The 22,972-nt window shown below is 42.2% G+C and overlaps 1 protein-coding gene across 1 annotated transcript; it reads right to left on the bottom strand.

Moving 5' to 3' along the window:
- Positions 1–1,848: 1,848 nt before the first annotated feature.
- LOC125723591 (musculoskeletal embryonic nuclear protein 1-like) lies at positions 1,849–3,506 on the bottom strand. The gene is made up of 3 exons (XM_049000326.1): positions 3,349–3,506; positions 2,956–3,079; positions 1,849–2,264 (listed from the first exon to the last, which is right to left on the bottom strand). The coding sequence occupies exons 1-3, from the start codon at positions 3,355–3,357 to the stop codon at positions 2,155–2,157; spliced, it is 243 nt and encodes an 80-aa protein (XP_048856283.1). The 5' UTR covers positions 3,358–3,506; the 3' UTR covers positions 1,849–2,154.
- Between the last annotated feature and the right edge of the window lie 19,466 nt (positions 3,507–22,972).

The following is a 22,972-nucleotide window of genomic DNA, read 5'->3' as shown; positions in this document are numbered from 1 at the left end:
CAAAAAACATGCACTATCTGGGGGTCCTCAATGACCAGGTTGGGAAACACTCCCCTGCCGCGAATAAGCTACTGCAGGGGTGGGCAGTCTTACCCAGAACGGGCCATGGTGGATGTGGGTTTTTGCTGCAGCTCCCGCATTAGATTACTAATTCGAGGACTAATTGGGCGAAGAGTCCCCACATCTGGGTTTGAACATCTGACTTAAATGATATCCCAAAAACCAGCACACACACTCTCCCTTTGTGGATATGATTACAAACAAACAAATCGCCCCAAAGCAGCACCACTAGGTGGCACAGAGGACAGAAGGGGAGGCGGCAGAAGCCATCTTGTGAACATAGTAAATCTGAAATATAGAAAACTTCACAGGAACTCTCAGGATATTTTATTGATAGCAGTCAGGTAGCCGGTCAGTGAAATTTATAGAGAGCGAACGACTCCCTGCCTCCCCATGGCAAAATTTATCGTGGGCATATTTATTGTTGAGGAATTTAATTGTATAAATTAATATAATTTCTGGGCAGTGGTGGAACATGAAAGAACAGGCAAAGATCTGGTGGACCAGAGTACCTTAAGACAAGTTACATAAAGTTGGGCTGTTTTCTGGAGAGATGGGGAGAGTGTGTAGGGTAGTCATGGGTGGTATTATGGTAATATTTTCAACCTTGTATAGGACAAACAGTTTCAGAGAATGGATGGATGGGATCTTCCCATACTGCATGAATATAGGAGAATAGCGTCGCTTTTGAAAATACTGTTTAAATACCATATACTGCAGTATGATGTAGGGACAGTATGAAGAACTAGATAATGCCCAAGCCTACTGTATAAGTCCATTCATGAAATTCCTTTGCTACTAAATATTTCACGGTCAACTGTTAGTAGTATCATAACAAAGTGGAAGCAATTGGAAACAACAGCAGCTTAGCCATGCAGTGGTAGTCCACGTAAAATCTCAGAGCGAGGACAATGCATGCTGAGGTGCACAGTCAATAGCTACAGAGCTCCAAACTTTGTGTGGCCTTCAAATTAGCTCAAGAACAGTGTGTAGAAAACGTCATGGAATGGGTTTTCATGGCCGAGCAGCTGCATACAAACATTACATCATAAAGTGCAATGCAAAGTGTTTGATACAGTGGTGTAAAGCATGCAGTGGAGATGTGTTCTCTGGAGTGACGAATTACGCTTCTCTTTCTGCCAATTCGATGGATGAGTCTGGGTTTGGCGGTTACCAAGAGAATGCTACTTGCCTGACTGCATTGTGTAAAGTGTAAAGTTTGGTGAAGGGGGGACTGTGGTGTGGGGTTATTTTTCAGGGCTTGGGCTTGGCACCTTAGTTCCAGTGAAAGTACCTCTTAATGCTGCAGCATTCAAAGCCATTTTTGAAAATTTCATGCGAATGGCCCCTTCTTGTTCCAACATGACTGCGCACCAGCGCACAAAGCAAGGTCCATAAGGACATAGATGAGTGAGTCTAGTGTGGAGGAACTTGACTGGCCTGCACAGAGCCCTAATGATAGAACACCCTTTGGATGAATTAGAGTGGAGACTGCTAGCCAGGCCTTCTCGTCCAATATCAGTGCTTGACCACACAAATGCTCTCCTGGTAGAATGGTCAAAAATTCCCATAAACACACTTCTAAACCTTTGCACATTTGAGCCTTCCCAGAAGAGTTGAAGCTGTTATAACTGCAAAGGATGGGCCAACTTCATGTTAAAACCTATGTATTAAGAATGGGATGTCACTAAAGTTCATGTGTTTTTAAAGGCAGGTGTCCCAATACTTTTGGCAATATAATGTATTTACATTTATATTTGTATGTTTACACATACATGAAATACACTGTTGTTGTTCTCATGGCATCTAATTTTATTTTAAAAATGTATTACTGAATACATAAAATGGTTAAAAACAGTTGTTGACAAAGTTAACATTAACATGCTCTGTTGGATGAATGTAGTCTTTTCTGGTAACTCTCATTAGATAGCGTCTGTGACCTACATGGGGACAAACATGGACTTTAATACTAATAACAGTCAAACAAATACAAAAATACACAGTGACTATAGCATGATCCATCTGTCCTTCTCTTTCTCCATGTCTTTCTTTCTTTCTTTCTCTGAAAGACAGGAACAAGCTGTTCTCTGTTCTTCACTTCCCGAAGACGCTGGAAGGTGGAGCTTGGTTCTGGCTTCTAAGGGCCGTCTCTGTGCCAGAACGCACCCCACTGAACACCGATGGGGCCACTTTTCCCATGCGCTCTGCAGATGACCAGGCAGTCCAATGAGCAGCAGGCAATGAGAAAAACAGCCAATATTATTGCTCCCAAAACTTCACTGCGATGATTTTGTTTGTTTATGCTGACTCTACCGAGTACCTCAAGCTTACTGCATGTCATTAACTAATAACAACCCCCACATATATTGCAGTATTTCCTCATCTGTTTCCGCCCCACAAATGGAGCCAAGACAGACAGGCATCACGCCCAGAATCTGACCGCTACAGCCTTTAGACCATCTTCCAGTGGAAACTGAATCCCCCGTAGGTCTCATTCTCTGTCTCAGTCTCATTTTTATGCTACTTACTTTATGCCCAACTGTGTTGCATTTTATCTCTTTGTACATTTACTGTTATATTATGATTCTTGTTTGGTTTTGAATTTTGTTCGCTGGGTTCTTGAATATCAAAAAATTTGCGAAATCACTATTTTTGTCAATTTATTCTTTATAAATAATGACTCCCATATATTATTGTGTTTTCAGAGAAGTGCCACTAACCTTGCACATTTCAGACTATCAAATCACAGACTCTATTGCTATGACTTAATATTCTTGTTAAGGCAACCAATGTGCTGTTCTGTGGGCCTTATTATATCACTGCATATATCCTCCAGCACTTGGATACCCTTTCATGAGAATTCCCAAGGATAAAAAATATCAAAAGCCAGCTCACCGCATTCCACCATCACCTCATAGGTCTTGCTCTTTACTTCACCCTTTATGCCCAGCTTGCTTCTGGCTCCTTTCAGGTCCTCCTCCTTCATCGGGGGCCGCTTTTTCTTTTTCACTTCACCAGACTATGAGAAGGAAGGGAAAATCCAGCAATTGTTCTGGTGACTTATTTCTCATCACCATCTAAACAGATGACATCCTGAAGGCTGAAGGATGTTCTGACTGAACACAACAAGAAGTTTAGAACAATGTCCACTGTGTTCTTTTACTTTGTAAGCCACAATTCCAAACCAAGAAACGGTCTCTAACCTTCCCTGATCAAGGTGATTTCTTTCTCTCTCTTGAAGTATCATCTTTGGCATGCACAAACTTACACTCCAATGGGGGGGCTCACCTGGGACATAATGTTTAGATTCTGGTTTACAATCCTTGGAATGAACAAAAACCAGGGAAAATTCCAACGGTGGCTTGGACTACTAAAGATCTCTTGTTGTTTCAGTCCTATTTGTACCCTGCAGCTCTCTCAGCGGGTGAGTAAGTGGGCTCCCCTCTCTGTTGTCATGGTGTATTATTAGGAACGACGTGACAGATTGTACAGCTGTTTTCTGGTTAACGATCTTCGAAGGAACAGCTGAAAGGGGTAAAAACAGCAACCACTCAGCCTTACTGTGTTTCCAGTGTCTTACAACTTTCACATAAGAAAAAGGAAGTAGAAATTAGGGTACAGAATGAAAGGACTCCAAATACAGTTATACAGTTAGACACAAAGGCGAAGGAGAGATTTTTATTTTTTTTGGATGGGGGTGTGGAATGAATGAAGCCAAAACAAAACTTCTGACCCAGCAAGAAAAGTCATCTGTGATGCATGTTTCCTTATGAATGAAAACTGGTGCTAATGATTCAATGCCATTTCGTAATGACATTCGCTGGTATGCTAAGGAAGCAAAAACTTTTACTGTATAAAATGGTTTCATGAACTCTGTGTCTCTGCACGTAGAATGAAAAAAACAAACTGATGAATACCATTTTAAAATAGAGACAACACGGAACCTGATTTGGGTAGAGGAAGTAAGATATTTGCCATATGATATCTCGTTTCAGTGTTAGAAGTGCCTTTATGACATGCTGACCAACTTAAAATAGCATGTGAGATTATACCTTTACCACTTTCAAGGCTTGCCATCTAAAAAAATCTAATGACCCCCCTCTGAGCTGAAGAGTCAAACCTATGAATACATTTTGATCTATTGTGTCACAGCAACAAATAATCCCCCAGTCACCATTGACCACTGAAATCCCCTTGATTAATCAGAGAACTTGCACGTCAGTCCATGAGTGTGAAATGCACACTGTTGTAATCCCTAGTAATAGTCATTGAACCAAAGCACTTCACTGATTATTTATTAACCCAGTAGTACAAAGATCAGTATAGGCACAGTTAATAATACTCATGACATTTTTTTTTGTTTGTTGGCATTCATGGTTATCATTATTCTATTCTTTGTTGATTTATATTATCCAATTGACTGCCTGTACTGTCCATAATCCAGGGGACCACTTATTATTGTTTGCTACATAATTATATTTCTAATCCCTCCCAGTCTACTTGTTCACACCAGGACACAAAGATTCTATTTGCTGTGTCCTTGGTCCGATAAACTGGACTTGCAGAATCCACTTTGAAGTGCAATCTGTGCATTGTCATTAAAGGCTCCCTATGGTCCATAATATAGTAATTTATTAATGATTATTAATATCTTGCTGTTGCCTAGGTAATGTATCTGAGTAATGAATGAGCTGTGTATTAACACTGACATCCTTGTGGCTGCCCTTCGGAGATCTTGCAATTGTTTAATAGCTGTTTTTTTTTTGGAGTGCTGATCCCGGTTATTGCAAGTACCACTGTGTCTACTGCAGGGTGGAGAGGTAATTTTTGTAAGACTTGAGAGATGTGTCGGAAAGTTACCCCTGGAAAGGTGTCAACCTGAACATTAGGATTTGAAATTTCAGATATTCGGCTTAAATTAGCATCTCCAATGAAAACCGTTGGTTTGTGGACCTTCAGAGACCACTCTGTACTCATTTTACCTGTATTTAGATGTCTATGTGGTCATCTTGTTTTTGACTTCCCGAGGTCCACAAAATTTTCCTCCGATGTAATGGCAGAGAAACAGTCTACAAATTCCCTGCTGGGGGACTGTGGTTTGTACAGTACTGTCCTTGCTGCTGTTTGTGTAGGGGAAGACTCAGGTTGGGCTTTAGGTGGGAGATGTATTCCCTTTCCCTGCCACTTCATCATTGCCACTTCATCCCCTAAAAGCATCTCTACCCTTCAGAGTTAGATTCTGGGGTAGGGGAACCCTGGATTTTTTAATTGGCCAAAAACCCTAATACTGCACATTATCTACCAGGTGGCGACTTTAATTTTTTACACACACAGCATATCTGGGTATGGTTTGCCTAATTATCAAATGCGTAATTATACTTAGCAAAGCTGGTGCTTAGGTGCACTGGCCTGCCATCTGGTGCCCACCCTTTCCCCTTCCATCCCACTGACATGCCTGCCAACAATTGGCTGACCGTCAGTTGCGTAGTGAGGCTTTGACTGTCGTTGGCAGTTTTTGTTGAAGTTGCCTATGGTTAGACCTCTATGTAAGTAGGGTTAAGGTAATGCAAGAGGGCGGTGCAATGGGTGTGACCTCGTGCATAGGCGCCACGCATGCGAAGGAAGGCCGTAACTCACGCCGTTTCCGAGTTATTCAAAAAAGTAAAATGTTGTAGCTTCTTTTCAATATTGCCTATTTTCACGATAGTTGCAACACTTGACTCTACTCATCAAGTAGGACCTGACGAACTTTGTTTCTAATCTCTAGGACATTCCTAGGTTGAGATATGCCCACTTCCTATTTTGATGCTAATATGCTAACATGCTTGTAGTTTTTTTTGTACATTACCTATTTTGATGCTAGTTTCATCTCTTGACTCTACTCATCAAGCCGGATCTGAGGAACTTTGCTTCTAGTGTCTACGACAATCCTAGGCTGAGATACACCCACTTCCTGTTTTGATGCTAATATGCTAACATGCTTGTAGCTTATTTTGTACATTTCCTATTTTGTCGCTAGTTGCATCACTTGACTCTACTCATTAAGATGGATCTGAGGAACTTTGCTTCTAGTGTCTATGACATTCCTAGGCTGAGATACACCCACTTCCGGTTTTGATGCTAACATGCTAACATGCTAAGTTTTGAGAAGTGCAGATTCTGAATCTGGGAGGCGCAGTACGCCTAGATCCAAAGATTCAGCCTGATCTGAGCATGCTAAAGCATTTTACATGCTAACCTGCTAATATGCTAATTTGGAAGAAGACTCGGCTTCGGCATTGGCTTATCTTCCTTGCTCTCCTCTCTCTATTTGACTATCCCTGCCGGCCCCTGGAGGATGGGCTTCCCCTTTGAGTCTGGTCCCTCTCAAGGTTTCTTCCTTCTAGGGAGTTTTTCCTTGCCACTGTCGCCTATGGCTTACTCACTGGGGGCTTTGGGTGAGGATACTGTAAAGCGCTTTGAGACAATGTAATGTTGTGATAATGCGCTATATAAAAATAAATTTGTTGTTGTTGTTGTTGTATGCTAACCTGCTAATATGCTAACCTGCTAATATGCTAACATGGTAAGTTTTGAGAGAAGTTCAGAATCTGAATCTAGGTTGCGCAATATGCCTAGATCCAACGTTTCAGCCTAATCTGAGCATGCTAAAGCGTTTTACATGGTAACCTGTTAACCTGCTAATATGCTATTATGCTAACCTACTAATATGTTAACCTGCTAACATGGTAAGTTTTGAGATAAGTTCAGAATCTGAATCTAGGTTGCGCAATATGCCTAGAACCAACGTTTCAGTCTGATCTGAGTACGCCAAGGCATTTTACATGCTAACAGGCTAGCATGCTAATTTTTGAAATAGCTAATATGCTTGTAGCTTTTTTTGTACATTTCCTATTTTGACGCTAGTTTCATCGCTTGATTCTACTCATTATTTTTAATCTCTAGGACATTCCTAGGCTGATATGCCCACTTCCTGTTTTTATGCTAATATGCTAACATGCTTGTAGCTTTTTTTGTACATTGCCGATTTTGACGATAGTTCCATAACTTGATTCTACTCATTAAGACGGATCTGAGGAATTTTGTTTCTAGTGTCTACGACATTCCTAGGCTGATACACACCCACTTCCGGTTTTGATGCTAACATGGTAACATGCTAAGTTTTGAGAACTGCGGATTCTGAATCTGGGAGGCGCAGTACGCCTAGATCCAAAGATTCAGCCTGATCTGAGCATGCTAAAGCATTTTACATGCTAACCTGCTAACATGCTAATATGCTAACATGCTAACCAGCTAACATGCTAACATGCTAAGTTTTGAGAAGTTCAGAATCTGAATCTAGGTTGCGCAATATGCCTTGATCCAACGTTTCGGCCTGATCTGAGCATGCCAAGGCATTTTACATGCTAACAGGCTAGCATGCAAATTTTTGAAATAGCTAAAATGCTTGTAGCTTTTATTGTACATTTCCTATTTTGACGCGAGTTGCATTGCTTGACTCTACTCATTTAGACGGATCTGAGTAACTTTGTTTCTAATCTCTAGGACATTCCTAGGCTGAGATATGCCCACTTCCTGTTTTGATGCTAATATGCTAACATGCTTGTAGCTTTTTTGTACATTGGCGATTTTGAGGCTAGTTTCATTACTTGACTCTAGTCAGTAAGACGGATATCATGAACTTTGTTTCTAGTGTCTACGACATTCCTAGGCTGAGTTACGCCCACTTCCGGTTTTGATGCTAACATGATTGTAGTTTTTTCTGTACATTGCCTGTTTTGATGCTAGTTTTATGTCTTTACTCTACTTATCAACTCTAATCTGAGGAACTTTGTTTCTAGTGTCGACGACATTCCTAGGCTGAGTTACGCCCACTTCCGGTTTTGATGCTAATATGCTAACATGATTGTAGTTTTTTCTGTACATTGCCTGTTTTGATGCTAGTTTTATTTCTTTACTCATCAACTCTGATCTGAGGAACTTTGTTTCTAGTGTCGACGACATTCCTAGGTGGAGATATGCCCACTTCCGGTTATCTCACTGCTGATTTCCTGGAGCTGCTAGATTCCCTCAACCTACAACAACATGTTGATGTCCCCACACATTCCAGGGGTCACAGACTTGACTTGGTGTCAAGTGAGGCCAAGCACAGAGCCCTGTGGGACACCACAGGTGACGTTGTGGATGTGAGATTTTCATGTGGATGTGACATGTTCATGTCTTCTGAATCAGAGATTGTATGCAACCCAATCACATCAGTGTTGCAGTGTTGCAAACCGCACAGTAGCGGGAAAACTTCATGGAAGTAGAAGCAAGGTGTGTTCCCTGAAAAAAGGAATAGTTATATTACGATTCTTTTTTGGTTAATTTCTTAAATACCAGTGATGGTTTTAGCTCCTGGTTGATGAGGAACAAGGTGGGTTTTGAAGGTTGATTTGTAAATGTATATATGTTTAATATTTCTGTTGTAAGGTGTTTTGCCGAGTAAAATGGACTACGTTTTTGCTCACTACAAGGTGCTAAAGAGCACGGATAAATTAAGCGTGTTAAAGGGTTATAATTTACAAGCTGCTTTGTTTTATTTGTCATGTAAGGTCACGGACAATTTGATAATGATTTACTTTAGTTTATTTCGTGATTCAAAGGTGTTTAAAAGCATTGTTAAAATGGTTTAATTGAATATACGTGTAAAAGATAATCTATGTAGAAAACGTTAACAAAAGGATATTAGAACTTAAAGGAAAGAATTCATTTATGTTTTGGAATAAGGAAAGGTGTTAAAGGTAACTTGCTGTCTGAGCTACTAATAGTGATTATTTTCTGTACACTTTATAGCTCTTACGGTGAGTTCACAAGGCAAGGTTAAATAAAGGATTGTGAACCATCAGTTTGAGAGACCATCATTTCAACCGGGGACGCTACAGTAAGAGCTTGACCCAAGCTGAGCAGAGCTTCACCACAAGAGGATAAAGAGCTCAACCACGTTCAGCGCCACCATCCCAGTGAAAGCCACTTCTAGGTTTCAGCTCCACGGCTTCAAAAAAGGTCTTCTGGGATCCGATGGTCATCTGCATCACCACGCTTATAGCATGGAAACGTCTGAAAAGGAATCAGAGAACACAAGGGACCTCCAGGTCGATGAGGAAAAGGCACGTCCATGCTCCACTCGGCAAAGGAGGCCCACAGAAAAGATGCAAGCTTATCTGGAGGAGGAGGCTCAAAGAAAGGAAAAACGGCTTCTCAAAGCTTATGATGAATGGAAAAAACAAGTACGTGCAACATGAGAGCAATTAAAAGGAGACATAACAAACAGTGAAATTGCTTCACTCATGGACATTTTAGAGAGTGAAAAGGATAATTTCATAAGGTTGTATATAGAAATTAGGGAAATTATCACTCCCTCCAGTGATACTAGACGACTCATAGATGCTTGTGAAGCAGTCACTAGAGACATTATCAAGGTTGCACTAGAAAGGCTCTCGGGCATAGAAGACTATGATAGTGATAAAGTGAAGCTACGTCTCCGCGAGCTTCTCCATCCAGAGTACGCTCAATCCATCTACAGTTCCTCTCTCCCACGATCCAGTAAGTACTCTACTGCCAGTAAGTCATGCTCTGCAAGCTCAGTAATAGCTGGAAAGAGGGCAGAAGCTGCCGCAGAATTAGCAGCCAAAGAAGTAGAGTATGAAGTGCTACTAGAAGAGGAAAAACAAAAGGAGAAGATTCAACTCCTAGAGGAAAGGCAAAATAAGGAGCTTGAAATACAGAAACGTGAGTTACAGAGATTAAAGGCTGAAAAGGAAGTAAAGGCTGCACGAGCCAGATTAATGACTTATGACCGGGAAATCAAAGGTGAGAAGAGTGTTCATTCTGTTGACCATAGCAGAAGGGATCAGAAGCCCCCCGCAGTTTCCACTTATGTTCAAGTTCCTACAAATAATGTAGTCCCCACCCAACCTCCTCAAGCAGACGTCATTTATTTAACTCAAGCAGTACAAGACAGTATCTCCATGAACAGGCTGCCAATACCAGAGCCATTCATGTTCAAAGGTGACCCACTACAGTTCATTGAGTGGAAAGCTTCATTTACTGCCCTGATTGACAAGAAGAACATCTCATCTGCTGACAAACTATACTACTTAAAGAAATATGTGGGAGGTGCAGCGCGACAAACACTTGATGGCATCTTCTACAGGAATGACAGCGAAGCGTATAAGGATGCATGGGAACGCCTCAATCAAAGGCATGGACATCCATTTATTGTTCAGAAAGCGTTTAGAGAAAAGCTGTCAAAATGGCCAAAGATACAAACAAATGACTCTAAAGGATTTAAGGCATTTGCTGATTTCATTCAAACATGCCATGAGGCGATGCCTTACATTGAAGGCCTAAACATTCTCAACGATTGTGAGGAGAACCAGAAACTTGTTCAAAAGTTACCAAATTGGGCTGCTGCAAGGTGGAATCGTCAAGCTACTCAGTTTATGAGAGATAATGGAAAATTTCCTGGTTTAAAGCACTTTGCTGAGTTCATGTCTTCTGAATCAGAGATTGTATGCAACCCAATCACATCATTCCAGGCTCTCCATTCTACAGACTTCACCACAGCCACTGCAAGGAACTTACAAAGGGAAAAAAGGCCTACCTCAAGTGTCCTCCACACGCAGGTGTTAACAGAGACAGAAAATGCAAAACAAAGATTGAATGTTAAACTACCATGCATGCTCTGTCAAGACAATGGACACAAACTTCATGTTTGCCCACGGTTTAAGGTCCAGTCACTTGAAGAGAGAAGGAAATACATAAAGGACAAAAGGCTCTGTTATGGTTGTCTCAAACCAGGACACAGTGCAAAGGCATGTCGTTACAGACTTCTGTGTGAAATGTGCAAGAAAAAACCCTACCTGTCTGCACGACTTCAACTACGACAAGAAAAATTCAACTACAGACTCAATTCAGATCAACACAGAGCAGACTGCAACTACCCTGTCTCTCAATGTTGAAAACAATGAACAATGTGTCAGCACTTCCATGATTGTACCAGTATGGGTCTCTTCAGAGCAACTTCCAGGTACAGAGAAGCTTGTTTATGCACTCTTAGATACTCAGAGTGACACAGTGTTCATAGACCAAGATGTGTCCAATGATCTCAAGGCAAAGTCCACTCCAATAAGATTAAGGCTCACTACAATGCTGGGTAAAGATGCTGTTGTACCAAGCGAACGTGTTTCAGGTCTCAAGGTGAGAGGCTACAACTCCACGGAAACAATTGAACTCCCTCCAGCTTACACCAAAGACTGTATACCAGTTAACCGCTCTCACATTCCTACTTGTGAAACAGCAAAACGATGGAATCATCTCAAGGAGATAGTGAATGAGATTCCCCTGCATCTAGGATGTGAAGTTGGCCTTTTAATTGGCTACAATTGCTCAAAGGCTCTGGCTCCGAGGCAGGTAATATTAGGAGAGGAAAACGAACCCTATGCAGTCCGCACAGCATTGGGCTGAAGTATTGTTGGCCCCACATCATCTCACAATGACTCCTTCAGCACTGTGTGTCACAGAATAACAGTAAAAGAGCTCCCCCTAGTGACTCCAGCTGATGCACTTAAGGTTCTCGAGTCAGACTTCAAGGATGACGTCAAGGACAACAGGTCAGTGTCTCAAGACGACATTCTCTTTTTAAAGACATTAAAGGAAGGAATTTATAAAAATACTGAAGGACATTACGAAATGCCACTTCCATTTAAAGAACGACCACTCTTACCGGACAACAAGCAAATGGCCATTGGGCGACTTCAAAGTCTCAAAAACAAACTGTCAAAGGACCAAAGGCATAAGGAGCAGTATGTGAAGTTTATGAATGAAGTCCAAGAAAGAGGAGAAGCAGAGGAAGTGGAAAGTGAAGCAAAGGAAGGAGAAAGGTGGTATATTCCCCACCACGGGATATATCATCCCCAGAAACCAGACAAACTGAGGGTAGTCTTCGATGCCTCAGCTAAGTACAAAGGTACCAGTCTGAACGACCATCTGCTGTCTGGCCCAGATTTGCTAAATAATCTAAATGGAATTCTCATCAGATTTAGACTGCATGAAGTTGCATTATTGTGCGACATTGAGAAAATGTTCCACCAATTTTTTGTGCATGAATCAGATAGAGACTATTTAAGATTTTTATGGTGGAAAAATGGCAACATGAACACAGAGCCCCAAGAATTCCGAATGAAGGGTCACCTCTTCGGCGCTTCATCATCACCAGGATGTGCAAATTACGGTTTAAAGTATCTTGCCAAAGAAAATGAGACACAGTTCCCCCTTGCATCTCAGTTCATAATGAAAGATTTTTATGTGGACGATGGGGTGACAAGCACTGCAAGCATCAAAGAAGCTGTTCAGTTCGCCCAAGATGCTCAGACAATCTGCGCATCAGGTGGCCTCAGACTGCACAAGTTTGTAAGCAACGACCAAACTGTGTTAAACAGCATCCCACCATCTGAACGTGCTCCTTCACAGCAGGCATGTGATCTGACACTCAATGACTCTAAACTTAAAAGAGCGCTAGGCATTCACTGGCATATTGAATCAGACACACTCAGATTTCGCTTTCGACCCAACGAACAACCTGCTACACGGCGTGGCATCCTATTTACTGTCACATCTCTTTACGACCCACTGGGATTCATCTCCCCCTTTGTGCTCACAGGCAAACGGGTGCTTCAGGAGACCTGCAAACAAGGCTCAGGCTGGGATGACCCCCTCTCCAGTGAATTAAGGCCAGTGTGGGACAATTGGAACAGTGACTTAAGGAACTTAGAGAAAATCACAATTCCACGCTGTTATGTTCCTACAGACTTTGGGCAAATAGTGAAAAGAGAGTTGCATCATTTTTCTGATGCCAGCTCACATGGCTATGGCCAGTGTTCTTATTTAAAACATATAAACCAAGATGATAAAGTGCATTGTGCTTTAGTTACAGCAAAGACTAGAGTGGCTCCTATCAAGATAACAATCCCACGTCTTGAACTGACAGCTGCGGTTGTCTCCATTAATGCAAGTAACATGTTAAGGGACGAGCTTGGATTGACACAGAGTGAAGAGTACTTCTGGACTGACTCAAAGGTAGTTTTAGGCTACATTAATAATGAAGCACGTCGGTTTCACACATTTGTCTCCAACAGAATTCAAAAGATAAGGACTAACAGCTTCCCTCAGCAGTGGAGATATGTGCCTTCTGACCAGAATCCTGCAGACATCGCCTCCAGAGGTTCCAGTGTGGGTGAGCTTATAACATCAGTCTGGTTCAAAGGGCCACAGTTTCTGTGGGAGAAGGAAGTTCCTCCAGCTTCAGGAATTGGCGAAAACATACTACTCGGGGATCCAGAAGTCAAAAGGGTACATACACTGAACACCCTCAAAGCAGAGAAGAAAGGTTTATCAGAGAGGTTAACAAAATTTTCATCATGGTACAAGGCCACTCAAGCCCTAGCTCGCCTCATTCGCTGTGCTAAGAGAGAGAAAACAACAAGCCACAGTACTGTACAAGAAAGACAAAACGCACAAAATGTTATTCTGAAAGACATACAAGCCAGGGAGTATGCAGTGGAGATAAATTGCTTAAAAATGGAAAGGAACTCCCCTACAAAAGCAAACTGTATCAAATGGATACCTTTCTTGATAGTGATGGACTCCTCAAGGTGGGAGGAAGACTTAAAGATGCTTCATTCTCCTCTATATTGAAACACCCAGTGATAATTCCAAAGGGTAACCATGTCACTCAGCTAATAATCAGCCATTTCCACAGTAAAGTGCAGCACCAAGGAAAGGGACTGACAATCAATGAAATCAGATCAAATGGATTTTGGATTCCAAGCATCAACAAAGCTGTAAGAAACTTTATACAGAAATGTGTAAGGTGTCGCAGACTCAGAAGGGGTACTGAGGAACAGAAAATGGCTGATCTCCCAGTCCAGCGTTTAGATCCAGCTCCACCATTCACATTCTGTGGAATGGACTGTTTTGGCCCTTTTCTAACTAAGAAAGCTCGTAAGGTGAACAAGCATTATGGACTTATTTTTATGTGCTTTTGCTGCAGAGCAGTGCACATGGAAATGTTAGACGACATGACCACGGACGCCTTTATAAATGCCCTCCGCTGTTTCATAGCCATCAGAGGAGCTGTCAGTGAGATAAGGTGTGATCAAGGAAGTAACTTTGTTGGCGCAAAAAATGAGCTGCAAGAAGCATTGAAACAAATGGACTGTGATCGCATTACTGCGTTTCTTGCTGAGAAACAATGCGACTTCAAAATGCACGCTCCTCATTCAAGCCACACAGGAGGTGTGTGGGAAAGGCAAATCAGGACTGTCCGAAATGTTCTGCGCTCAACAGTTTCTCTTTCATCAGGCAGAATGGACGACGCATCATTAAGGACATCCTTTTATGAGGCAATGGCGATTGTCAACAGCAGGCCTCTTACAGTGGACAACTTAATGGCTCGGGACTGTTTGGATCACTTAACACCCAATCACCTGCTAATGATGAAGTCAAGGTCATCCATGCCCCCGCCAGGTAGATTCATTAAAGAGGACATTTATGCACAGAAAAGGTGGTGGCAGGTGCAGTATTTATCAGAACAGTTTTGGTCACGTTGGAAAAAGGAGTATCTGTCTAACATCGCAACAAGACAGAAATGGCACTCTCCAAGGAGAAACTTGAAGGTTGGAGATGTTGTGATGGAGAAAATGGATGACTTGCCACACAATGAATGGAGATTAGCACGTGTAATGGACACAACAACTGACAAAGATGGACTTGTAAGAAAGGTAAAGCTTCGTTTTGGAGAAAGGAAGATGGACAAAGGACAATGTTACAGTAAACCTTCTGTAGTGGAACGCCCAGTGCAGAAACTGGTTTTGCTATTGGAGACTGTTTAATTACATTCTGAAGTTTAAGGTTTATTCTGTCATGTAAACTGTGTTTTCATACAATGTAATGTTTACAGGTGAACGGTTACAGGTCATTTCTTCATTAGGAAATCATTATCACTCCGTTCCCATTTGAGCTCTAATGATTTGGTGGGAGTGTAAATGACCGTATTAATATTTCGTTTATTACATTTATTGGTTACAAATGTTATTCCTTGTTTAACTGTATAAGACGAGTGATGCCTTTTATTGTGAAAGAACGGCTTTTATTTTGAAGGAACATAGAGCAACAAGCTGCCATAAACCAGTGTTGCAAACCGCACAGTAGCGGGAAAACTTCATGGAAGTCGAAGCAAGGTGTGTTCCGTGAAAAAGGAATAGTTATATTACGATTCTTTTTTGGTTAATTTCTTAAATACCAGTGATGGTTTTAGCTCCTGGTTGATGAGGAACAAGGTGGATTTTGAAGGTTGATTTGTAAATGTATATATGTTTAATATTTCTGTTGTAAGGTGTTTTGCCGAGTAAAATGGACTACGTTTTTGCTCACTACAAGGTGCTAAAGAGCACGGATAAATTAAGCGTGTTAAAGGGTTATAATTTACAAGCTGCTTTGTTTTATTTGTCATGTAAGGTCACGGACAATTTGATAATGATTTACTTTAGTTTATTTCGTGATTCGAAGGTGTTTAAAAGCAAGTGTGACGGTGCGTCACGACGTAACGTGGCTGCGTATAGCAGGGCAGTTGAGTTGGCGGGAGAGAGAGGGGGAAAGGAGGTTTTTTTTGGTTCGTTCGGGTGATGTAGAGTAAGTAGGGAGAATTCCTTAATGTAGTCAACCGGTACACAGGACCAGATTAGTCTGAAGGCAGGTTCGAGCCACGTTGGTGCTCCGGAGAAGGGAAATTGCTGTGTTACCAGAACGACAGACGAGAGCTGCTCCCGGTGCCGCGCAGAGGGACCCGGAGCTTGGAGGAATCGGTGGCTTCCCTGCTATACAGAGACGACTCATCAGCTCCAGCACCAAGGACGACGCAGGTGATATTTAATAAAGTTTATTTCGGCGAATGTACATCAGGATGATCAGCAACTTGGCCAAGAAGTAGAAGACTTCTGCTAACGTGACGGACACTAAGCAGAGTTTTAAAAGATCGCTGCTGCACACCCCATTTTCTGCGCACGCTACCACCTGGCAGGGCAGGCCCGCTATGTTCGAACTGCATGCCCGGATGCCTGATTTCTCTGGCGGTCATTTTTGGAAGTAAATGTACTGAACAGACTTTCGCATGGGAGTGTTGATGTTATCGGACGGATTATTACAATGTGCCGGTGGTATAAAGTGCTAAATGAATAAGGTTCATTTCTGTTATGAGGTTGTTGTTGTGCATGTGTAATATGAATGTGTCCTGTTGTAAGGTTACTACGAACGTGTTATATGAAGGGTAAAAAATATCCCGTCGGAGGTAAACGGGAGTTCTTACTTGAAGCCTCCACCGTTAGACACTGAGCGCTCAGTAGGGTGACTGGGGCTGGGGTTTCATTAATAGAGGGGAGTTAGGTGGTTGGTGAAACTCAATTTGGTAATTGCAGTCCTTTGTTTTATATGAGCTTTGGTTCTTTCCATCTATTTCCCATTATCAATAATTTGGTAATCATCTTACAGAGAATAAACTGCCTATGTGTTCAATTTACCCTATCCTGGTGTACAGTGGTTACCCTGCGTCTATTATTTAGGCTCTCTCCGGAGTAGGGGCGTCTCACCTGCTACTGCTGGGTACTTCGGTCGGGGGGTGGGGGTACGGTGTGGGTACTTAAACATCACGCTATCCCCAACAGTACTACACTCCAGGTTGGCACCGTGACGCTGATAGGGAAGTCCTGGAGCCTTAGCCGATCTGCTCACGTAGTGCATGTACCAGACTAGGGAGGCGATTGGTGAGGGTACAGGGACCTAGATCCTGCTGTACCTTCTCCGTCCAGAGGATTGGGCAGCCTAGACCTCTACTACGCAGGCTGTGGCCCAGTCTGTTACACATTGTTAAAATGGTTTAATTGAATATACGTGTAAAAGATAATCTATGTAGAAAACGTTAACAAAAGGATATTAGAACTTAAAGGGAAGAATTCATTTATGTTTTGGAATAAGGAAAGGTGTTGAAGGTAACTTGCTGTCTGAGCTACTAATAGTGATTATTTTCTGTACACTTTATAGCTCTTACGGTGAGTTCACAAGGCAAGGTTAAATAAAGGATTGTGAACCATCAGTTTGAGAGACCATCATTTCAACCGGGGATGCTACATTCTGTACTTTGCCTATTTTGACGCTAGTTTCATCACCTGATTCTACTCATCAACTCTGATCTGAGGAACTTTGTTTCTAATCTCTAGGGTATTCCTAGGGTGAGTTACGCCCACTTCCGGTTTTGTTGCTAATATGCTAACATGATTGTAGTTTTTTCTGTACTTTGCCTGTGATGCTAGTTTAATGTCTTTACTCTACTCATCAACTCTGATCTGAGGAACTTTGTTTCTAGTGTCGACGACATTCCTAGGCTGTGTTACGCCCACTTCCTGTTTTGATGCTAACATGATTGTAGTTTTTTTGTGCATTGCCTGTTTTGATGCTAGTTTTATCTTTACTCATCAACTGTGTTCTGAGGAACTTTGTTTCTAATCTCTAGGCTATTCCTAGGCTATGAGATGCCGACTTCTGGTTTTGATGCTAATATGCTAGCATGATTGTAGTTTTTTGTACATTGCCTGTTTTGATGCTAGTTTTATCTTTACTCATCAACTCTGTTCTGAGGAACTTTGTTTCTAGTGTCGATGACATTCCTAGGGTGAGTTACGCCCACTTCCGGTTTTGTTGCTAATATGCTAACATGATTGTAGTTTTTTTTGTGCATTGCCTGTTTTGATGCTAGTTTTATGTCTTCACTCTACTCATCAACTCTGATCTGAGGAACTTTGTTTCTAGTGTCGACGACATTCCTAGGGTGAGTTACGCCCACTTCCGGTTTTGTTGCTAATATGCTAACATGATTGTAGTTTTTTTGTGCATTGCCTGTTTTGATGCTAGTTTAATGTCTTTACTCTACTCATCAACTCTGATCTGAGCAACTTTGTTTCTAGTGTCGACGACATTCCTAGGCGGAGATACGCCCACTTCCGGTTATCTCACTGCTGATTTCCTGGAGCTGCTAGATTCCCTCAACCTACAACAACATGTTGATGTCCCCACACATTCCAGGGTTCACACACTTGACTTGGTCATTTCAAACTTCGCCCCCATCAGTAATCTACAGGTATATGATCTTGGTATCTCGGACCATAAAGTAGTGTCAATGGAGCTGGCCTTTCTCTCCCCCCCCATATCAAACCAAAACGTCAGATCCATTTCAGAAATCTGAAGACCATCAATGCAGATGCCCTGGACCTTAAATTTCTCTCCTCTGAACCTGTCAGCAGTGCAACAGCAGAGGTGCAACATGCACATCAATTTCTTCAGACAAAAAGTTGATAATATCCGTTCATACCTCTCCATCACGGATATCTTGCCTCCTCCAACTGTCGACCTACTACCTGAGAAGGTCCAGCCACTTTGCAACTTCTCTGCTACCACACGGGAAGAGGTGGAGAACGTCATCAGGAAAATGAAACCATCTACCAGTTCCCTGGACCCTTTCCCTTCAGCCCTGCTAAAGGTCAACATCTCTGCCGTCTCTCCACTCATCACCAGGATCATAAACCAATCCCTCCTGACTGGCCATATTCCTTCTACTTTAAAAACTGCTGTCATCAGACCTCTATTGAAAAAACCCACCATGGACTCTGAAGTTCTCTCTAACTATAGGCCCATCTCCAATCTGCCATGCCTCTCTAAAGTTCTGGAAAAAAACAGTTGCAGCACAACTTCATGATCACCTCAAACTGAATAACCTGTTTGAAAAATTTCAGTCCGGTTTCCGCCCTGGCCATAGCACAGAAACAGCCCTGGTCAGGGTCACCAATGATCTTCTGATGACGGCAGATACTGGTTCCCCTTCTATACTCATCCTCCTTGACCTGACTGCTGCTTTTGACACAATAGACCATAACATCCTCTTTCACCGCCTGCAATGCACCATGGGACTCTCAGGAACTGTTCATAACTGGTTCACGTCATACCTAACTGGCAGAACCGAACATGTCACCCTTGGCAGCGCAAAATCTCACATCCACAACGTCACCTGTGGTGTCCCACAGGGCTCTGTGCTTGGCCTCACTTGACACCAAGTCAAGTGTGTGACCCCTGGAATGTGTGGGGACATCAACATGTTGTAGGTTGAGGGAATCTAGCAGCTCCAGGAAATCAGCAGTGAGATAACCGGAAGTGGTCTTTACTCTACTCATCAACTCTGATCTGAGCAACTTTGTTTCTAGTGTCGACGACATTCCTAGGGTGAGTTACGCCCACTTCCGGTTTTGTTGCTAATATGTTAACATGATTGTAGTTTTATTGTGCATTGCCTGTTTTGATGCTAGTTTAATGTCTTTACTCTACTCATCTACTCTGATCTGAGGAACTTTGTTTCTAGTGTCGACGACATTCCTAGGGTGAGTTACGCCCACTTCCGGTTTTGTTGCTAATATGCTAGCATGATTGTAGTTTTTTGTACATTGCCTGTTTTGATGCTAGTTTTATCTTTACTCATCAACTCTGTTCTGAGGAACTTTGTTTCTAATCTCTAGGCTATTCCTAGGCTATGAGATGCCGACTTCTGGTTTTGATGCTAATATGCTAGCATGATTGTAGTTTTTTGTACATTGCCTGTTTTGATGCTAGTTTAATGTCTTTACTCATCAGCTCTGATCTGAGCAACTTTGTTTCTAGTGTCGACGACATTCCTAGGCTGTGTTACGCCCACTTCCTGTTTTGATGCTAACATGATTGTAGTTTTTTTGTGCATTGCCTGTTTTGATGCTAGTTTTATCTTTACTCATCAACTCTGTTCTGAGGAACTTTGTTTCTAATCTCTAGGCTATTCCTAGGCTATGAGATGCCGACTTCTGGTTTTGATGCTAATATGCTAACATGATTGTAGTTTTTTCTGTACTTTGCCTGTGATGCTAGTTTAATGTCTTTACTCTACTCATCTACTCTGATCTGAGGAACTTTGTTTCTAGTGTCGACGACATTCCTAGGGTGAGTTACGCCCACTTCCGGTTTTGTTGCTAATATGCTAACATGATTGTAGTTTTTTTTGTGCATTGCCTGTTTTGATGCTAGTTTAATGTCTTTACTCATCAACTCTGATCTGAGGAACTTTGTTTCTAGTGTCGACGACATTCCTAGGCTGTGTTACGCCCACTACTTGTTTTGATGCTAACATGATTGTAGTTTTTTTGTGCATTGCCTGTTTTGATGCTAGTTTTATCTTTACTCATCAACTCTGTTCTGAGGAACTTTGTTTCTAATCTCTAGGCTATTCCTAGGCTATGAGATGCCGACTTCTGGTTTTGATGCTAATATGCTAGCATGATTGTAGTTTTTTGTACATTGCCTGTTTTGATGCTAGTTTTATCTTTACTCATCAACTCTGTTCTGAGGAACTTTGTTTCTAATCTCTAGGCTAATCCTAGGCTATGAGATGCCGACTTCTGGTTTTGATGCTAATATGCTAGCATGATTGTAGTTTTTTGTGCATTGCCTGTTTTGATGCTAGTTTTATGTCTTTACTCTACTCATCAACTCTGATCTGAGCAACTTTGTTTCTAGTGTCGACGACATTCCTAGGGTGAGTTACGCCCACTTCCGGTTTTGTTGCTAATATGCTAACATGATTGTAGTTTTTTTGTGCATTGCCTGTTTTGATGCTAGTTTAATGTCTTTACTCTACTCATCAACTCTGATCTGAGCAACTTTGTTTCTAGTGTCGACGACATTCCTAGGCGGAGATACGCCCACTTCCGGTTATCTCACTGCTGATTTCCTGGAGCTGCTAGATTCCCTCAACCTACAACAACATGTTGATGTCCCCACACATTCCAGGGTTCACACACTTGACTTGGTCATTTCAAACTTCGCCCCCATCAGTAATCTACAGGTATATGATCTTGGTATCTCGGACCATAAAGTAGTGTCAATGGAGCTGGCCTTTCTCTCCCCCCCCATATCAAACCAAAACGTCAGATCCATTTCAGAAATCTGAAGACCATCAATGCAGATGCCCTGGCCCTGGACCTTAAATTTCTCTCCTCTGAACCTGTCAGCAGTGCAACAGCAGAGGTGCAACATGCACATCAATTTCTTCAGACAAAAAGTTGATAATATCCGTTCATACCTCTCCATCACGGATATCTTGCCTCCTCCAACTGTCGACCTACTACCTGAGAAGGTCCAGCCACTTTGCAACTTCTCTGCTACCACACGGGAAGAGGTGGAGAACGTCATCAGGAAAATGAAACCATCTACCAGTTCCCTGGACCCTTTCCCTTCAGCCCTGCTAAAAGTCAACATCTCTGCCGTCTCTCCACTCATCACCAGGATCATAAACCAATCCCTCCTGACTGGCCATATTCCTTCTACTTTAAAAACTGCTGTCATCAGACCTCTATTGAAAAAACCCACCATGGACTCTGAAGTTCTCTCCAACTATAGGCCCATCTCCAATCTGCCATGCCTCTCTAAAGTTCTGGAAAAAAACAGTTGCAGCACAACTTCATGATCACCTCAAACTGAATAACCTGTTTGAAAAATTTCAGTCCGGTTTCCGCCCTGGCCATAGCACAGAAACAGCCCTGGTCAGGGTCACCAATGATCTTCTGATGACGGCAGATACTGGTTCCCCTTCTATACTCATCCTCCTTGACCTGACTGCTGCTTTTGACACAATAGACCATAACATCCTCTTTCACCGCCTGCAATGCACCATGGGACTCTCAGGAACTGTTCATAACTGGTTCACGTCATACCTAACTGGCAGAACCGAACATGTCACCCTTGGCAGCGCAAAATCTCACATCCACAACGTCACCTGTGGTGTCCCACAGGGCTCTGTGCTTGGCCTCACTTGACACCAAGTCAAGTGTGTGACCCCTGGAATGTGTGGGGACATCAACATGTTGTAGGTTGAGGGAATCTAGCAGCTCCAGGAAATCAGCAGTGAGATAACCGGAAGTGGTCTTTACTCTACTCAACTCTGATCTGAGGAACTTTGTTTCTAGTGTCGACGACATTCCTAGGCTGTGTTACGCCCACTTCCGGTTTTGTTGCTAACATGCTAACATGATTGTAGTTTTTTTGTGCATTGCCTGTGATGCTAGTTTAATGTCTTTACTCTACTCATCAATTCTGATCTGAGTAACTTTCTTTCTAGTGTCGACGACATTCCTAGGGTGAGTTACGCCCACTTCCGGTTTTGTTGCTAATATGCTAACATGATTGTAGTTTTTTCTGTACTTTGCCTGTGATGCTAGTTTAATGTCTTTACTCTACTCATCAACTCTGATCTGAGGAACTTTGTTTCTAGTGTCGACGACATTCCTAGGGTGAGTTACGCCCACTTCCGGTTTTGTTGCTAATATGCTAACATGATTGTAGTTTTTTTGTGCATTGCCTGTTTTGATGCTAGTTTAATGTCTTTACTCATCAACTCTGATCTGAGGAACTTTGTTTCTAGTGTCGATGACATTCCTAGGCTGTGTTACGCCCACTTCCTGTTTTGATGCTAACATGATTGTAGTTTTTTTTGTGCATTGCCTGTTTTGATGCTAGTTTAATGTCTTTACTCATCAACTCTGATCTGAGGAACTTTGTTTCTAGTGTCGACGACATTCCTAGGCTGTGTTACGCCCACTTCCTGTTTTGATGCTAACATGATTGTAGTTTTTTTGTGCATTGCCTGTTTTGATGCTAGTTTTATCTTTACTCATCAACTCTGTTCTGAGGAACTTTGTTTCTAATCTCTAGGCTATTCCTAGGCTATGAGATGCCGACTTCTGGTTTT

Source organism: Brienomyrus brachyistius, unplaced genomic scaffold (assembly GCF_023856365.1).
Source record: "Brienomyrus brachyistius isolate T26 unplaced genomic scaffold, BBRACH_0.4 scaffold50, whole genome shotgun sequence".
Classification (NCBI taxonomy): Eukaryota; Metazoa; Chordata; class Actinopteri; order Osteoglossiformes; family Mormyridae; genus Brienomyrus; species Brienomyrus brachyistius.
The sequence above is the reverse complement of the archived record's forward strand: the minus strand, read 5'-3'. Positions and strand labels throughout refer to the sequence as shown.